The 19,446-nt window shown below is 36.5% G+C and overlaps 1 protein-coding gene across 9 annotated transcripts in view; it reads right to left on the bottom strand.

Moving 5' to 3' along the window:
* The window catches only part of KCNT2 (potassium sodium-activated channel subfamily T member 2), a 364,447-nt gene that overhangs the window by 58,035 nt on the left and 286,966 nt on the right, over positions 1-19,446 (bottom strand). For all 9 annotated transcript variants that reach the window (XR_009254514.1, XR_009254515.1, XM_058702129.1 and 6 more), the window contains 2 exons: positions 10,832-10,943; positions 74-175 (listed from right to left, as the gene is read on the bottom strand). Coding sequence is in view for 7 of the 9 variants with exons in the window: in XM_058702129.1 (XP_058558112.1) it covers positions 74-175; positions 10,832-10,943 (214 nt within the window). In the remaining 2 variants the exon portion in view is untranslated. The remainder of the gene's footprint in view (positions 1-73; positions 176-10,831; positions 10,944-19,446) is intronic.

Below are 19,446 nucleotides of genomic sequence, written 5' to 3'. Positions count from 1 at the left end.
ATTATTCATTTAATAAAATCTAAGTGAGATTAGGATAAATATGATAGAGAGAAAAGAAGGAAACACCACATACCTGATACAGAAGTGTGTCCAACATACTGATGCTGAACACCCTCCCAGCAGCAAAAGGAAGTCGAAACATAAAGGCCAAATTAGAACCTTTCTCTCGTTCTTTCTGTTCAGAAATTTGAAATGGAAAAATGTGTGAGGATTCTATATTTTACGTTTTTCTGCTTATGTTTTCCTGATACACGTGAAGAAGATATTTTCATTAAACGGTTGGTGGCTACAAATGTACATGACTTCACACATTGTGGTAAGTGTATATAACTGCGTTTTTAATACGTCCCTTTATTTTTCATGACCAAGTTTTCTTCACCAGTTAAAGTACCCAATAATTAAGGAAGGTTAATTCTCTCATATATTAAACACGTGTTTACTCTTTCAAATTTTTATTTAAATTCCAGTTAGTTAACATACAGTGTAATATTGGTTTCAGGTGCAGAATTTAGTGATTCAACACTTACTTAGACACTGGGTGCTCATCACAAATGCCCTCCTTAGTCTCCATCACCTGTTTCACCCATCCCCCACCCACCTGTCTTCTGGTAACCACCAGTTTGTTCTCTAGGTTAAAAATATTTACTCTTCATATATATTTCTGCAAAAGACTTGAGGTAATATAATAAAAAGAACAAACACAATAAAGGACTTAATAAAATGCAAAAAAAAAAAAACCTAAAACCACATAAAGTATCATAACACCTGGAAGCTTTGCTTTTGGATATTCTCCTATGTGAGGACACAAAAATAGGCAGGTAGGAGCCACCACATCCAGGGGTTTCCAACTTTCTGTCATCTGGGTTTTCATTTCTCTAAATACCTTTAAGTTGTGCCCAGCCACACCAAACTGCAGCTAAGTTATTTAAATGCCAAAAAGGAGAAGAAGAAGAAGAAGAAGAAGAAGAAGAAGAAGAAGAAGAAGAAGAAAAAGAAGAAGAAGAAGAAGAAGAAGAAGAAGAAGAAGAAGAAGAAGAAGAAGAAAGAAAGAAAGAAAGAAAGAAAGAAAGAAAGAAAGAAAGAAAGAAAGAAAGAAAGAAAAAAGAAACTGTGTGTGTGTGTATTATGTGTGTGTGTGTATCACAGTGTATGGGAGTTTCTTTTGAAAAATTTTGTTGCAATTAACATCCCTTAATAAATGAAGACATGAGAGCAAATGCTTGTGTAAGATTGTACGGGGCTTCTTAAGAACGGAAGTTATCTTTTACTTAGCCAACAGTAATCTCAAAAATGCTGGTTTCTGCCACCTTTCCTTGGAAAAAATAGATACAGCTAAGCAAATAAAAAACTCATATCTTAGCTATGATCAAATGACAATGTTAACTTTGGCGTTTAAGGCAAAGGAAGTAAGCTCCCGTTTCCAAAGTAGCAAATCTGGAGGAAGGGAAGGAGAGCCTCCCATACCCCGATTTGAAGACTGTGTGCAAAAGACTACTGCTCAAAGAATGAAAGAGGACTACTGCCCTTGCTTTTTGTGAAGGCATGAGGGTGATTTGACCCCTGGGCTTCCCCTGGACAAACAAATGAGGTCTGTCCAAGAGGACAGATGAGGCTCTTGGACAGATGAGACCCTTCCAAGTAGTGACACGAGTTATTACACCACATTCATCCCATCCATCTGGTTGAGAAGACTGTCTAGACTATAAGAATATCCTCACTTGAGATTGTAGGGAGAGGGCAAAAGGAAAAATAAGCAAGTGGTGTCCCAATTTTTGTCTGTGTCCATTACATCCTAGTATATTCTCTAATTTAGGAGGCAAGGTGTCGAGAACGCTTAGTTTGAACAGTACGTGTAGGTGGTTTGGAGATGACTTCTCAGTTCTTCCCAGCATGGATATTGATGAGTCAGATTGGCTGTCTGGTGAGATACGAAAATTCCTTCCCCAGATTAAGATTCTACCTCACAGTGGATAATATTCTCATCTTAGACAATTCACTGTTCTTAATGTCAGCTCTGAAAATCCTCCTCATTCTCTAAATGGTTATTATGCTTTACACACTCAGAAAACACTTTCTTATCGAGGGGTGCTGCCCTTCTGTGTATGTGAACAATTCTGCATTTGTGATTTACTCTCTTTTTTAGTATTAACTTCCCTTATAGTGGAGAAAAAACACTGAAGATCCTATAATAAAATTTTTGAGTCCTACTAATTTTTAAGTTACATAAAAAAGTAAGAGCTCAAGTAACTCATTCCATCTTGATGAGAATACATTCCACAATTTCTTTCCTCTAGACAAAGAAGAAGTTGGATTAATTTCTTAAACCTCCCTTTTATAAATGCCATTTTATATATGGGGGAAAAATTATACATGACTAACACTTAGTCTTACCATCCACTCCAGTGTGATTCTTTTTTTTTTTTAATTTTTTTAATGTTTATTTATTTTTTTGAGAAAGAGAGAGACAGAGTGTGAGCGGGGGAGGGGCAGAGAGAGAGAGAGAGGGAGACACAGAACCCAAAGCAGGCTCCAGTCTCTGAGCTGTCAGCACAGAGCCCGATGCGGGGCTGAAACTCACAAGCTGTAGATCATGACCTGAGCCGCAGTCAGACGCTTAACTGACTGAGCCCCCCAGGCGCCCCTCCAGCATGATTCTTGGGACAGTATCATTTATCTACCCCTCTGTCTCTCAAAAACAACACATACACTAGCAGTTATACATTGGCAGTGCACAGTCCAATTGAAACTGCAGGAGTGTCATTTGGCCTGCGTGAATTTACTGAGGCTGACTAAGTTCCAACACTTAACCTAAGAGTCTAAATTTCTGATTTCCTTTTACATTTGGAAAATCTGATATCATAGGTCATGTCAACAACTGGCCATAATTGAAAGCATCTGCTTCCTTTTAGATTCATTCTTTCTTACATATGATTCACTTGATTCATCTGTATCACCTGGTTGTATGGTCAGGCTCTTGGTTTCCACTTTGGAAGATAAGATACGTAGTTGGAAATGAGCCAAGAGATCTGTTAGCTCATATCTTGTTTAAACAGTAACTTATATCAGAAATAATATAGTAAAGGGGCGCCTGGGTGGCACAGTCGGTTAAGCGTCCGACTTCAGCCAGGTCACGATCTCACGGTCCGTGAGTTTGAGCCCCGCGTCAGGCTCTGGGCTGATGGCTCGGAGCCTGGAGCCTGTTTCCGATTCTGTGTCTCCCTCTCTCTCTGCCCCTCCCCCGTTCATGCTCTGTCTCTCTCTGTCCCAAAAATAAATAAAAAACGTTGAAAAAAAAATTAAAAAAAAAAAGAAATAATATAGTAAACTAGAAACACATTTACAATGTGTGTTAAATTAAGGGGGGAAAACAGGAAAAAAAAAGCTTTGACTATTCCCATGGCTTCGGAAAAAACAAAGCAGTGCAATCAAGAAACACTTATCCATTAACTGTTATGTATCAGGCACTGAACTGGGTTGATAGGATGCAAAGATGATTAACAGAAGATTCCAATTTTGCAGGTATTCATAGTTTTGCTTAACAGACAGACTTAAAATCAAGTATTTACAAAGCCATGTGATGTGAGCCTGTAGAAGTCTAAGTATTAAAGAAGCCTCACGACTATGCAGATGGTGTTGTAGAAGAAGTGACATCAGAGTAGAGCCTTAAAAGACAAGTTTGCCAAACAAACAGGAAGCAATCATGCATTCCATGTGCATGATCTTATTCCACTTTTTTACAGAATAAGAGATCTAAAATATTCACAGTTTCATTAGCTTTGGTTTTGAGAAAAGCAACAGCTATTCCTTCTTGTGCTTTTATAAACTATAAAATAAACTACCTGTATGTACTTTTCAAAAATAAAGGTAAGTTCAGTACCATTTAATGTTGTTCAAAAGTTATACTTCATAAAACACAAGTATCCTTTTAAAAATTAGTAAAATAAGGTAAATCAACAATAATTCCCATGACAAGGGAAGGTCTGAAAAACAAAACAGCATGTGACATGCAGATATCTCACTGAAAAGAGATCAAGAACTAGAACCAAATGAAATGTCTGCAGAAGCAGCTGATAGTTCTTGCTGGGGGAAATTTTGGAACAGGAAAGGTTAGAAAATACCACTGACACAATAATTACAGGAGAAATTCCACTCTGACTAGGTTATCAGCATAGACATGATGTTTTGAAGAATACCTGAAGAAAGACTTTGCCCAGGGGTACCTGGGTGGCTCAGTCAGTTAAGCATCTGACACTTGATTTTGGCCCAGGTCATCATCTCACATTTTATGAGATCGAGGCCTGCACTGAGCCCGGCACTGACAGCACAGAGCCTGCTTGGGATTCTCTCTCTCCTCTCTCTCTCTGCTTCTCACCCCATTTGTGCTCTCTCTCAGAAATAAATAACCATTAAAAAGGTATTAATAATTATCCACATAAATAACATTTTATCACTCCTCCAGAGTGGATCAGGTAATGCTTTTCTACATTCAAAAGAAATAGAAACTAATACCAATATTTTCTTCAAATTCTTTGTGGACCAGTAAGGGAAAAGGTAAATATTTGCTTAAAAACAGGATAAAAATCTTTCCTAATGAATCAAATCTCACGTAGGCAGCTAACACCAAACTTGCATTCAGCCATTCTGGTACTTTGATTATGAACAAAAAGTAGTCCAATTATTTGCACACACAAAAAAAGTAAGGCCATGTGTTTTGTCTGTTCCTATATATCTATCTGTTCCTCCCATCACATTACAAATTGCAAGTATTTATTCTATTGGAAACCTCTAGCATTTAGTAAGGTATTTGGCTCATAATTGGTGCTTAGTAAATATTTATTGGCTTCAGTTTAAATTGAGAACATGAAAAATTTGCCTTCTTGCTTTTACACAGTTGATATGTTGAACAAATAATTCTGATAGTCTTCACTTATTTCTCCCAGAAGCTATCTCCAATTTTTATCATTTTGCTCTATCACTGACTACAAAATGATATGATTTGCAGACATGACTCTTTGCAGTCTGACACCAGTTCTGTGACACCAACTGGATGTCCTACAATTCAATTCAATTATGACACTACCCAGAGTTGACTCAGACCCCAGAGGTTAAGGGGCCTCAGTCCCACAAGACTACCCTCAGCCACAAGTCCTATGTGTCTCCAAGGCAACTGTACTTCTGTCCAGACTGCTATAAATTTGGGGCTTTCCACAGTCCCCTCAGTTTTGATAATTTTCTAGAATGCTCACAGAACTCATGAAAATGCTGTATTTAATAATTATCATTTTATTATAAAGAATGAAAATGAATGGAGGATAAAAAAAAGAAACAGGGCAAATCTGGAAGGATCGTGAGCATAGCAGCTTCTGTCCCGATGAAGTCAGGACATGCTGCTTTCTTGGTACATCAATATGTTGACCTACCAGGAAGCTCTCGAATCCTCGTTTTTCAGAGTTTTTATCAGTTTCATTATGTAGACACGATTAATTAAGTCATTAGTCATGTGATTAAACTCAATGTCCAGCCCCTCTTCTGTCCCTGGAGGTTTGGAAGGTGATGAAGATATTGAAAGTTTGAATATTCTAATCATGAGGTTGCTTTTTCTGGTTCTCATGCTGAAGCTATCTCCTCTATGAGTTGCCTCCTTAGCATAAAATCAGGTATGGTTGAAAGATATGAACAACAAAAGACACTCCTAAATTCCAAGATTTTTTTGAAGCTCTGCATTAGGAACCAGGGACAAAGACCAAACATATACATATATATATATATATATATATATATATATATATATATATATATATATATAAAATACCACACTATTAAATGCATATTTTCATTACTTTGCCTCTTACATTAGTGTGCAATTACCATATGATTGCTCAAGTGTAATTATGATCATTATTGAGGAATGGTGATAGTTCCAAAGCCATTTTAAAGGAAGCAGTTTTAAAGCAAATTGTGTCATCTGCATGAATAAAAGGCTTTTTTATGAAATGCATCAAAACAAGAGAGATGAAATAAGTCTTCAGAGGGAAATGAGATAGAAATTTCTCTTTTCCATATTGTTGTCCTCCTCTTCTTTGTTTCCTTATTATCTGTCACATTTTTCATCTCTGCTTAGCTCCAATACTGTGTTTCTGATGCCTGTTACACTTACTTTGTTAGGGGAAGTCTCAATGACCCAACATGACCAATGTCCAAATGTGGGAAGTAATATTGGGAAAACACTGGCAGTAATGGGAATATCCAGGACAAAAAGAATATTGTAAAGCAAAACAACTCAGGAACAAAAGTGGATAATGACAAAAGAAAGATCAGATGATGGGAAAATGCCAACTAAAGCACTAATGTTCAGAAAATGTCTTGATTATATACATTTGAAAAAAATCAGTGTGATATATTGCATGTGACAGAGAATGTTAACTGTCCACCAAAATCTACTGCCCAATTCTTCTTAGGCACATGACCGAACTACATTTCCCAGTCTCCCTTGAAGTTGGTGTGGACACACGATTGAGTTCTAGCCAATGGCATACGGGTGGAAGTTTATTTGCCATTCCCAGTCCTGGCTCATAAAAACGTCTATCTGTTTAATATTGGTGTGTATATGCAGTTATTTGCTTGCTGTCTTTCGTTGGACATTACAAGGACAGCAGTAGTTCAGGCAAGAATTAGTTTCAAGTAGAGACTAAAAATAAACAGGTAGCTGAGAGATTAGGAGCCTCCAATATTTAAAAATTGTGTACTTCTAAATGCCAACAGCACAGGAGAGAAAACTGAAACAAGGCATTGAACAACAAAGTCGAACCCAACACTATTGTCTCAATAACCTCAAGGTAGCTTCCAAGGAGATAGAGAGATGCATGGATTGAGGAGATGAAGAAATAAAAACTCAAAAATTATATTTTAAGAAGGAATTTTGAGGACAGTCTGGCCATAAAAATTTATGGAAGTAAGTATACCAGAAGTTTATCAAGTTTTTGAGAGAAATTAGCAGACTAGTCTGAAAAATCTTTAGACTTTAAATGTCTTGGGAAAAAAGTGCTTTCATAAGCTTAAAGATCTTTAGATTTTTTTCAAATTTGCATAAGCAATAAGCAAGATACAAAACTCACACAGGCTGCAAGAAGTATGTACTCCCAAAGTGACGTGGATAAAAATAGCTTAGGAAGAAGCTTGCGGTGAGACAGGGGTCACATAAAACAACAGAAAAAGGAATACCTCCAGACAGCAAATCTAAGAAAAGTAATCAAGGAATAATCAAGGACTTTTCTTTTTATAAGAACAGACGGAGGTCCTCAACAATATCTATTGCTCACATCATTGTCACAGACCAGTAATCCTTGCATGTTCTCAGTTCTCTCCTCTTCCTAATGGAAGTTATTATTGTGGATATTCTTCCGTGAGTGGCCTCTTCCAGAGAATCCTTACAGATTATTACTTGCATTACCAATGGCAACCAAGGTTCTATTAGAATGCAGGGTCTACCAGGAAACCACCCAAATGTAATCATCACACAAGTAAAGCAGCCAGGGTCAAAGCAATCTAATCTTCCACAAGCATCCTGACCAATTCCAGCATTTCTTGAGTTTAAATGGAAACCACTTAGTGTCAAAAAAGTGTGGCAAGCAGCCCAGCTGTTGTTTGTTTCTAATTCAAAAACTGATTATGTTTCTAAAGGTGAAGGTTTCATCTGTGTAAGTGCATCTAATTATAGATAGAATAAAATGATATTCATAATTACATTCAAAAGAATAAAAATCTACCTATTCCTCAGCCAATGTAACTCTAGAACGTGATACTCAAATACTAGAAATAAAGGTCAGTTTCCTAATCCTAAAAATATCTCCTTGCATCCAGAAGACAAAGAAAGATAATTACTTTAAGAGATAAGTTAGCTGTATTTATATCAGATAAAAAGCACTGACTGGAAATGAACAGTTACCATATCATTGATGGCACATGTGTTAGTTTCCTAGCGCTGCCCTAACAAAGTACTCCAGACCGGGTGGCTTACACAACAGAAATTTATTGCCTGAGAGCTCTGGAGGTTGGAAGTCTGAAATTAACATGTCACCACCATCGGTTGCTTCTGAGGATTTTAAGTGAAGGATCTGTTCCAGGCTGTTCTTGACTTGTGAATGGCTGTCTTCTCCCTGTTTCTCTTCCCATTGTCTTCCCTTTATGTGTGTCTGTTTCTGTGTCCAAATTTACTATTGTTATAAGAATGCCAATTGTATTAGATTAGGACCCCCCCCCCTCAATGGTCTTCTTTAATCCAATTACCCCTATAAAAACCTTATCTTCAAATAAGATCACATTCATAGGTACTAGAGGTTAGGACTCCAACACATGTTTTTTTGAGGGGGAGGAACACAATTTAAGTCAAAACAGTCGTAAAGTCTAAAAACTTTCTATGTACCAAATCCTTATTTAGATGAACAAAGTGGTAATGACTGAATCGAAAAGAATTTCCTATGATTTTATAACCTCCAAACCAATTGGTTTTAATTCCAATTCCCCTGGCCCCTCTACTTCTAAACAATTAGGGAATGTGCCGAATTCCTTTATTTATTTTGGGAAATATCTAGAGCATGTCAGAGTAAATACAAATCTAAAAAATAAGTGAATTCCCCTGATGCCAAAAGACAAAGAAAACTCATTCCTTCCTGCTCTTTTTTGCTAAAGCATTTCCCCTAGAAAACTTGCGGTTGTAAGTTCTTTCTCTAGTTGAGTGGGATGCAAACCTTTTGAAAACCTGAATAATCTCTAGTCAGTTTTTGCAAATCAGTGAAGTCTTTCTTGGGAGCTTTAGAACTATCTTTCTGAAATGTGAGCATAAAGCATCCTGTCTTTCGGTCTCTGTGAGAGGTGAGCCTAGGTGCCGGGCTTGAAGTTGTTGCCCGTATGCAAATGACTGTATTTGCCTGGCTGTATAAAAGGATGAGATGCCTTTCTGTTTTTTGCAATCTCTTTAGTGGATTGCTTGAGATATATTGCAGTCTGATTTAATGCTTATGCAAGTAAAACTTTCCTACATTTGTGAAGAGGATTTCTAGGCTGGCAAAAGACTTTAAATTAATTCCCCAACAAAAATAAAAATATCATTTTGTTCTTTTTCCCTAATGCAACAGACACACAAAAATATAGACACATGCAGTCAACATTACTGAAAACATCTTCCACAGTTATGACCTTGAAACATCTATTCGGCGTAAAATTGAATACACAGAATGGATGTTTATTAGTGACATCCACAACAATTTATAATTATGTTTTTAGTACCATTTATTTGGGTACTGACTATACGACAAAACAGCTAAATGTTTTGGATAGATCATGCGGTGTAATCTTGCAGTGATCCTATTATTTGTCTATTACCATTATTTCCAGAGAAGAATCCCAAAGCTATCAATGTGTAAGTAATTTATTTAGCCAGGTTCCATTCCTAGAAAGTAGTAGAGAAATGGACCAATCTAACTCCGGAGCTTGTATTCTTCATCACTAGGTGATCCTCGCTCACTTTGTCATGAAGGAGACCATCAGACACCAAGCCAGCACCGATTCCAGCTGGATTCCTGGTAACTGGGTTTGTCTGTGGATGCTGAGCCAATTCACTATGCCTGCCACCACCCTTTCTATGTTGTTAAAGCAGTGTGGCATAATGAGTTTTCTGTCCTCAATGCTAATGTCTTTAAGATTCTCTGCACTGACTTGACAGCTATGTAATCTTGGAAAACTTATTTTACCTGGCTTAAAGTCAGTTCCCTCTTCTGAAGGCAGTGCCTGACAAAACTTAACTATGACAATAAAGGAACAGTGGGAAGGCTCTACTGACACAATGTATGTGACCAGCTCTGAAGCTGGATATCAACAAACCAGAGTACAGAAATGCCCTTACTCAGCAATATATCTCCTAGCAATTAGGACTATGTAATCAAAACAAAATGAAGTGAAAAAATGAACTAACCAAACAACAACAACAACAAATATAAGGCATTGTTTTCTGTATCTCTTATATTGTTATAAACAATGAAGATAGAACAGACTTAACACATTTTCACATGTATAAGATTGAATCTTATTGTTTTCTCTATATGAAATTCTCCCAGTATACTAATATCAAGTCAATGCTGCATGCAAAAACCATTTACCCTGACACTCTGTCTAGACATTAAGCATGGAAACCACACCTCTCTGTCCACATAACTACTTTGTCCGTTCACATTACCCTGATCCCTTGTGAATCCTAATCAAACTCCCACTTCAAAAGACCCTCACTAAATAAGATTTCCAAAACCCAATAAACTTTGACCCAGTTTTAAAGCACTGCCAAAGTTCTGAGATGACCATCTCCATTATCTAAGTAAGCAATAAACTCAGCTTTGTCTCAGATTGTGTTGGTGACATCTGGGAAGCTAACTTTCAAGAAAGCCTTTTCTAAGGCCTTAAGGATTATTTTAAACTGCAAAGCCTTCTATACAACATGGATTTCTTGACATAGCGCTCATGATATTATCAATAGAACTGACATTATAAGCGGGTATATGCATTCTTGTTGCATTTAACTCTTTCTTAAATCATGCTTTCAATCTATAAGAAATGATGAGAGAACAAGATATCTTCAGTATGTTCACTTGTGATACCAATGGTTCAAATCCATCAACTCCCTTAAAAAATTATAAACGAAGATTTTTCGCTCCAAAACAAGAATTCACAGCAGCATTTTTATTTTTACCATCCCATGGCATTTCTTTCTATATACAGGAATTTCAGAGTTACTCTTTCAAGAAAAATAGTTAAATGCAACCTCCTTAATAGGAAGTCTTACCTTTTCCAGTTTTGAAAGAGCAAGAGAGTAACAGTCTTTGGCTCTGAATTGCATGAATCTCATGTTGGCTGGGTGAGTAAGCTCTGTGATGATACTGAGACTGGAAAACAACCTACATTTAAAAACACACACACACACAAAAAAGCATTTGCATCACACTAACAATCCAATATGGTATATTTTGTAACAACATATTTATGAGTGAGTGATTCCTCGCCTTAGGCATAAAACTACATTCAATTACAACAGCAGGCATTGTCACATAAACTGTCTGTACAATGCAAGAAAAATGAAATGCTATTTCCCAAAGAATCTTTTAACCAACATTTTAGCACTATAAGAAAAATAAATTTAGTCATTTGGCTTTTTATTAGATATTTTTCTCTCTACAATTATGAAATGGCATAGAAGAGAAGCTCATGAAGCTAATTTAAGAAGTCACAAGTGACTTTGTGGATAATATCAAAAGAGAAATTTATAAGATGAATATGACAATTGACAAAAATTCCACGTGATGAGCTTATTGTCCATAATATGAGTTCTTTGATCTTCTAAGATTCCCTATTCTCATAGTATGCGATTTTGAAGGTCACGTCTTGCTATAATGATCTCCTGAGAAAAGAAAATATTTTAACTCAAATAACATTTCATTGTAATGAATTGAGGCCAAGGCTCAACTGATAGTGTTATTCTAGAAAGATCCTGAGAGTTTTCACGCGTCCCATAGCTTTGCATTAGCTTCCTTCTTATTCACCACCTTCTCCCAAAACACACACACACACACACACACACACACACACACACACACACACACAAGATAATAGTTGTCAGATCATAACTTCATTTTGTTATTTCTATTAACTGAGGCATATTTTTAATATATAATTTAATAAATAATAATGAAGTGTTTGTTATTGGAAAGCTCTGGTCTCCAAGACCTAAAAAGAGGTATAAAGAGATATGCTGGCCTTTAAATTAGACTCTACTACCCAATAGAGGAAACTATAAAAATGTGTAAGTTATAAGGCTGTATATATTTTTATAAGAGTGATAAATATGGCTGACTGAATCTCACAGACTATGCAGCATTAAGACACCAGTAAATGGATAGCTTGTGAGAAGCATCCAGGACAGTGTTGAGATATAAGGCCAGAGAAGTAATTTGTGAGAAAAACATAGCTGCAAAACAATGAAAATTTATTTCATCTTTTGGAAAGTTTAAATTTTCTCTGCGAAATATAGCTTTTATCGTTCATACATATTATTTTTCAAACTTTGGATACTTTTGTGGGATTACTTGGGATGATTTCTAACACATTATATCAAGTAGAAATGTGTAGCTATATACTTGAGAGCTGAGTAACAGTGAATGATGATATGACTGGTTGATCTGGTCATTGTATTTAAGTGACTTGTAGAGTTGAAATTAGATAGAACCAAAAAGTTTATATGATGTGCTGTTTCTGTTCTATATAAATGAACCAATACCATTATGTTATTTGAAGCTGAGAAAGTGAATGCATTGTCTACGTCTGCCACCTAGTGAAAATCTAGAACTAAATAATACTTTAATGAAATGTTTTAGTGCATTGCCTTTTATATCTATAAACTATTACTTACATTCAATTATAATACATTCATAAATTTGGTTTTTTAGTAACTTTAATTATGTATCTTAAAATATGAATCTGTAAATCTACTTCTGGGCTTTAATATGACCTAAACACATTTTGAGTATAAAACACTTTAGAAATAAAATGACATAATAAATGTATTTTTTCCCTAGGTACTAGATCATAATAAAGCAATACTGTAATTGAAAAATAATATGGTCTGGGATGCCTGGGTGGCTCAGTTGGTTAAGCTCAGGTCATCATCTCACGGTTCATGAGTTCAAGCTCTGCATTGTACTCTGTGCTGACAGCTCAGAGCCTGGAGCCTGCTTCAGATTCCGCGTCTCCCTCTCTCTCCCTCTGCCCCTAACCCACTCGCATTCTGTCTCTGTCGCTCTCTCTCTCTCTCAAAAACAAAAATAAACATTAAAAACAAGAAAAATAATATTTTTTTCTATTTAAAACTTTTCTACAGTTAATTTATGTCCTGACTGAGTGATGTAAGTATCATTGTGGAGAGGTGCAAAATCTCTATGGACTAATTCTCTGCTTGGTATAATTTATTCAAAAAATACTTTTGACAGACATGCCCAGTTATGCTAACTAATTGAAGATGAAAAACACACCATATACTCTACTTGACAGACCACTGGGAGAAGTCTGAGACTACCTGTAATTATATATTCAAGAAAAACAAACATAAGGGCATACAAATCTGGAAAATGTTCACAATATTTTAATTAAAAAAAAACGGAGCTAGTGTGCTACACTATAAATTTTGATCTGTTGTGGTGGCTAGGAATGATGTTTCAGAATAACAAACATATATATTAATATACAGGTACAGAGACTCACTTAGATATGTAAAAAACCAGTTTCAGATTACAATTGGCTCTCAACACTAAAATAAATATGAATATATTTTAATCTTTTAAAAATACTTTTTAAACACTTTAAGTCTGAGATATCAGATATCTCCTGTATGTAATTTTTTTATCTATGTAAACCAATCAAAATAATAAAGATATTTCTGCACTACATAAGTGAATCATTCTTGTATTTATACATATTCATTATCAGTATTTTCAATTATGTCTTTTCCCACATACAGAGGTATGACATTTCCTCAATAACCATGATTATTGTGCCAATAATAATATCTTACTTGTGCCAACATAAAGACAATATTCTTTTTTGATTTTATTTTTTAACTTGCCATTTATGCTCTTTGCATCCTGGGGATGCAAGTCTTCTAACTGCACAGCTCTCCCCTCCTCTTACTTTCCCCTCAAACCACTCTTCATGTCGTAGCTAAAATAGTATTTTTAATTTTTTTTTTTTTCAACATTTTTAATTTATTTTTGGGACAGAGAGAGACAGAGCATGAACGGGGGAGGGGCAGAGAGAGAGGGAGACACAGAATCGGAAACAGGCTCCAGGCTCCGAGCCATCAGCCCAGAGCCTGACGCGGGGCTCGAACTCACGGACCGCGAGATCGTGACCTGGCTGAAGTCGGACGCTTAACCGACTGCGCCACCCAGGCGCCCCTAAAATAGTATTTTTAAACTCTATCCTTCAGTGATTTCCTTCCTGTTGTTCTTATAATGAAAATCAACTTGCTACCGTGCTCTACAAAGCCATGAATATTCTGATTCAGATTCAGACTTCAGCCTCACGTTGTCAGTCTTCCACTTGCTCTGCTCCAAGTCATCAACTTTGCCCGCCTCAATACCTCAGAGCCTTTGGATATGTTGCCCCCTTGTGGAATGTTCTACTCCTCTCCTTGCCTGCTTAGTCTATCAAGTAAACAACTGAGTAAATTCTTCAGGGAGATAATAGGTAGGTTTTCCTTGATCCACTGGACTAGATCATACATTCCTGTTGTCTGTACCTGTATAACACTATACTCTTTTCAGTAGCTGCTACATTTATAATTCTCTACTGGAATCTCTTGTTTAATATGTTCCCTGCTTAGACTATCACTACTTAATCACTACTGATCACTATGTCTGCCTTAGGCACTGCTCAGCCATAGCATTCTGTATAGTCCCCAAACTTACTAGATGCTCAATAATACCATGAATAAATCACAAGTGTAGGTGTTTGTAGACGTCCTCCTGACCTACTATGGGGTTAATGCATGAATTTCTCTGATTCCTGCAATACACAGATCCATGACTTGAATGAATGTTCCCATTGCCAGAGCACTGATTATCTTACCAGTTTGATCAGCTACATTTTAGGAAAAAATTCAAAAGCAAAAATATCTTTATATTAAAACAAAATCAGCCTAAGAGACTTCTGAACTAAATCATTCCTGGACTTTTACAATGCAAACAAAACTAATGTTAATTAAATAAGGAGGCCATTAGACTGAGATGGCTCTAACACCTTAGCAGGTTACTTAAACAAATCAACACCTCAACCTATACATGCCTCAAGGTTAAGAAATCAAAACCAAAGGCCAGCCAATCACAAACAGTCAACTAGTCTTTCTGAAATAATACAACCACTTAAGCTGTAGCTGATCAATTATTTCTTTGCTTTACTTCTGCCTCTTCTCTGTAAGTCCCTCACTCTTGTCCATGGAGTGTTTCTAACTACTTCCTACCTGGCACTGACAAATCTGAACTGATTTTTGCTCAAATAAATTAAAAAAATTTTAATATACCTTAGTTCGTCTTTTAAAATTAGCAAGTATTTACTTTTGTACCCATTCTGTATTAAACTAATGTTTTTCTATCTTGTGTGCTCTCTAGAAAAACATTTGCTTCACGACTCCTTGAGTTAATTTTCTCCTCTCCCTTTCTCCTGATACACAGACTTAGGCTGTTGGTTTGAATCGGCCATTTTTTTTTCCTATATAGGATAGGATGAGCCAGTAAGTTGCTTTCAATATCGTCTTTTTTTTCTTCAGTTAAATGAGAATAGTGATAGATGACATGGCCATTTTGAAGTGGTTGTTTTTAATTCAAGGCACATTTTGGCATGCTTCTTTAAATTTAGTTTAGATATTAACACTTGTTCATAAAAATGTGAAAACAGGCAATATTTTCAATACACCAAGTGCTTGTGAGGTAAAACTTTAGCAAGAGACACTTAAATTTTAAAGTGAGGACCTGCTTTTCTTTCAATTTGGAAATCAGACACTCACTTAGCAGATCTTTCAAGGAGAATGACCCATGAGTGTTTTCTCTTAGATGTATAAACTAAGGTCCATAGGCACAGGAGAGAAAGAGGCTTAGCCATATTTGACTTGAAAAGACCTTATCTCCTATAGTCTTTGGTACTTTGAAATGGTCTCTAAGGTTGATGGGCCAATTGTTTAGGATTCAAGGAATCTCTTCAGAGTAAAGTACTAGAGATACTCTCTTACCTAGAGAATCTGGAACCTCTGGAATAGATTGTCCCTGAAGGAGTTTGCTGCTTACTATAAAGGACTACTCCGAACCCACAAAGGTAAACTCATCGTAAGTGAAGGAACAAATTTGGGCAAGTGATCAATACAGGGCCTGCTTAGGTTGTTCTGGTGACAAAGCTTGGCTGAGGCTGGAGGCCCCTCTTGTCCCAGCCATCCCAGAACAAACTTAAGGAATGTTTATCAAACATCTGAGTGTTAACACTTTGTATGTCATGCTCCAGATTCTGGATATGGAAAATAAAACACTTCCTGGGTAGGTTCTCTGGAAGAAACATGCAAGGGCCAAACCAGCAAATAGATAATTGCCCTACTGGATAAAGACACATTGAATTGTGTAATCCAGTTTTCAATTACAAAACTATGTTTGAGTTATAAATGCAATTCCAGATGAAAAGGAATTCTCCCGATGCCCCCAACTGTTCTCTAATTCTTCCTAGCCCCGCCACCCAACTATACTGCTAGTGAATTAGTGAGTTTCTCCTGTTTTGCCTTTGGTCTTTTGGGACTGAGTAACTCTGAAAGGTCCTTGGACAATCTGGACAAAAGAGAGACCTTGTCAAGTGAAGCTGTATAGTAAGCTGGGCAGGTACGGGTTCAAGTGGTCACTGTGAGCTTCTGAATAACAACAAATTTAACCCTATTCCTAGCCAGCAAAACAAATCATACCAGTTTTTATCAATACCTAGAACTAGAGCACTGTTGCTTTCATTTCATATTTGAATTCCATCTCATTCTTATGTTCTGGACTCTAATACAACCACAGATTGAAGATTCCTCTAACATATTCTTTAGTAGTTTTAAAAGCTGAAAATGTAAAGGTCAAAATGCCCCATGTCAAAATGGAATGTCAAAATAACCAAGATAAATGGTATTTACAAACTAATGCTAATGAAATGTAGCATTGCTCTATACAGAGCAACAGCAGAAGGTAATCTTAACTTGCTTAATATATACAGCTACAGAGAAGATTAGAATTCGGCTCTTGTTTGAGGAAATTAATGATATTCATGAAGATATAAGGATTGGCTGAGATAGTTTCGTGATATTATTATTGAAAAAAAATTCTAGGACCACGATGGAGCTTCTCCTGTTGGGTTGCCATGCCAGCAAACTAAAAACTTAGATAACTTTTCTGTCTCTGTGATAACGTTAATTTGTATTTTGGGACCCACAAAACAGAGGCTGTCTCAGTGGCCTGGCCCATGTTATAAATCTAAACATGTCAGCCTGTACTTTTGGTAAATATCTATCAAGGAAACCTAATATACACCAACCCTAATCCTCCAACTCAGCTTTAGCTAGCTCAGCTTATGCTAGAAAACAGGATCTATTACTAGCCTTAGCAAATGCCTGACCTCCTAGCCCATCATGCCCTGTTTCCATGTTGCCTCTTCTAACATTCTGTAAATCTCACTCTTGCCCAAAATCTCTCCGGGAAAGTGTCTCACTGCTTGTGAGGCACTGTACTCCCCCAATTCACAGGCTGCTTTCCACTGATTAAAAAATATCGAACTCGGGACATCTGGGTGGCTCAGTTGGTTAGGTGTCTGACTCTTGATTTTGGCTCAGGTCATGATCTCACGGTTCATGGGATCAAACCCCACGTTGGTCTCTGCCCTGATAGAACAAAGCCTTCCTGGGATTCCCTCTCTTCTTCTCTCTCTGCCCCTCCCGTGCTCTTTCTTTCTTTCTCTCTCTCTCTCTCTCTCAAAATAAATAAATAAACATTTTTTTAAAAATATCAAACTCATTACTAAATTGTTTTAGGTTTGTTACTTGATACCTGTAAATATTCCACTTGACCAGAAACACAATATATCCAGTCAGCCAATCCCAAAATGCCAAACCAACTCTGGGGTCTATACTTATTTCCTTGTTTTTTGTTCCTTACTCATTTTTTGTTTTTCTCTTTCTTATTCCTTACTCTTTACCCCATAAAAGCTTCCTGCCTCACACTCCATTTTGTAGTTGTCTTGATCCTTGAGAATGGAGACTGCCCACTTCGTGAAATGTTAAATAAAGTCTGTTTGTATCACTTAACTAGTCTTCTTCAATCCTTTTTAACACTATTGACTTTCATATACTCAGTGTTCTCTTAGAGACGGAGCCTTAAGCTTTAATCCTAAATAGCTTGGTATCCAGCCACTATGACTGGATTTCTGATTGCCTGTTGCTCACTTATGAAGATAACTGGATCCTACCTCTGGAATTTTGTCATCTGTCTCTAAGAAATTTCATGCAAGGTGATGGGCAGAGAAGCTGAAAGGATAGAAAACTGAGGGCGGAGGAAGGGAGACAGGAAAGAGAGTTAAGATCAGTGTCAGTCCACAGTAGTGGACACTAATCAGTAATTAGTGGACACTAATTCAGGGTTTCAGCACAGGAGTGATTATAATGCTTGATATTGGAACTTAATCTGTTAAGCATGGAAGAAAAGCCCTCAGATGACTAAGGACAGTGAAAAGGTAGCAGAACCAGTGGATAGTAGGTTCTAGTGGAGACAAAAGGCTGCTAAGATTGAGGGTATTAGAAGAAATACCCCCAATAGTACTCAGAGTAGTAGTACTCAGAGAACTGAATGAAATTGAAAAGAAGGAGGGTAAAATCATTGGTACTTCAAGGTAAAGGCTACGACCATGAGAACAGGTGGCTAAGGTAAAACACTGAAAAGATCATCTATGTAGGATTGCTGATACCATCAAGAATTATGATAGAAGCAGGATTTCTAGAGTCACAGTGAATCAGAAACTAAAATCTTCAAGGAATGTGGGTGACCTCAAGGGTGGTAACTGACTGCACCTATACGATGAAACTAATAAATTTGCATAGTTTTGGTCATTTATCTATATAAATAACATTCAGTACATCATGGGGATCCATTGCACTTTATTATATAAGACTAGCCTAGTTTAGCACTAGTTTAGATTAGGAGCTCATGGATTACCCCATAAAAAATGTTTCACAGAACTATTTTCTTGAAAAATATTGTTATGTACTTAGTGAAATAATGGTAATATCGCTACATGTATATCTACCCTTAGTTACTCTGGTCAGTTAGTTTAAAAATATTAGAGCCTTTGCATCGCTCAGTAAGATGGGGATTTATTCTTGATTGATTGATTGTTATCTTAAAATCAAAATTATTCATTCATAGTATATACAATAATAGTAGGTCAATAGAAACTTTACCGTAATAGAAATAAACTCATGATAAGTTGAAAGCTAAAATGGTATGTTTAATCAAAAGAACCAAAGATCCTCTCTTGTTAAAAATATAACTAGCTTTTGCCACACAGGGAATAAAAAGGATGATGTTACGTTGTTCACTGGCTGTAAATCTCATCCTTCTAAATTAATTTTATACCCTATAATATCCTTTTGCATTCTCTAGAGAAAAAAAATTACTTACATATCTGTCATATTTTAAACATGTGCTATTCTCCCTTTAACTGTACTATTTCATACAGCTCAAGAACTAGTCAGCCTTATTCTAAATGAACCGCCTCATTACAGTAGCTTTAGAGGGTACATTTGTTCTCCTTCTGACACAAGACTTTCTCATGTAAGTTCAGAGTAAATTT

Source organism: Neofelis nebulosa, chromosome 15 (genome assembly GCF_028018385.1).
Source record: "Neofelis nebulosa isolate mNeoNeb1 chromosome 15, mNeoNeb1.pri, whole genome shotgun sequence".
Taxonomy (NCBI): Eukaryota; Metazoa; Chordata; class Mammalia; order Carnivora; family Felidae; genus Neofelis; species Neofelis nebulosa.
Note: the sequence above shows the minus strand (reverse complement) of the source record. Positions and strands in the feature narration are given on the sequence as shown.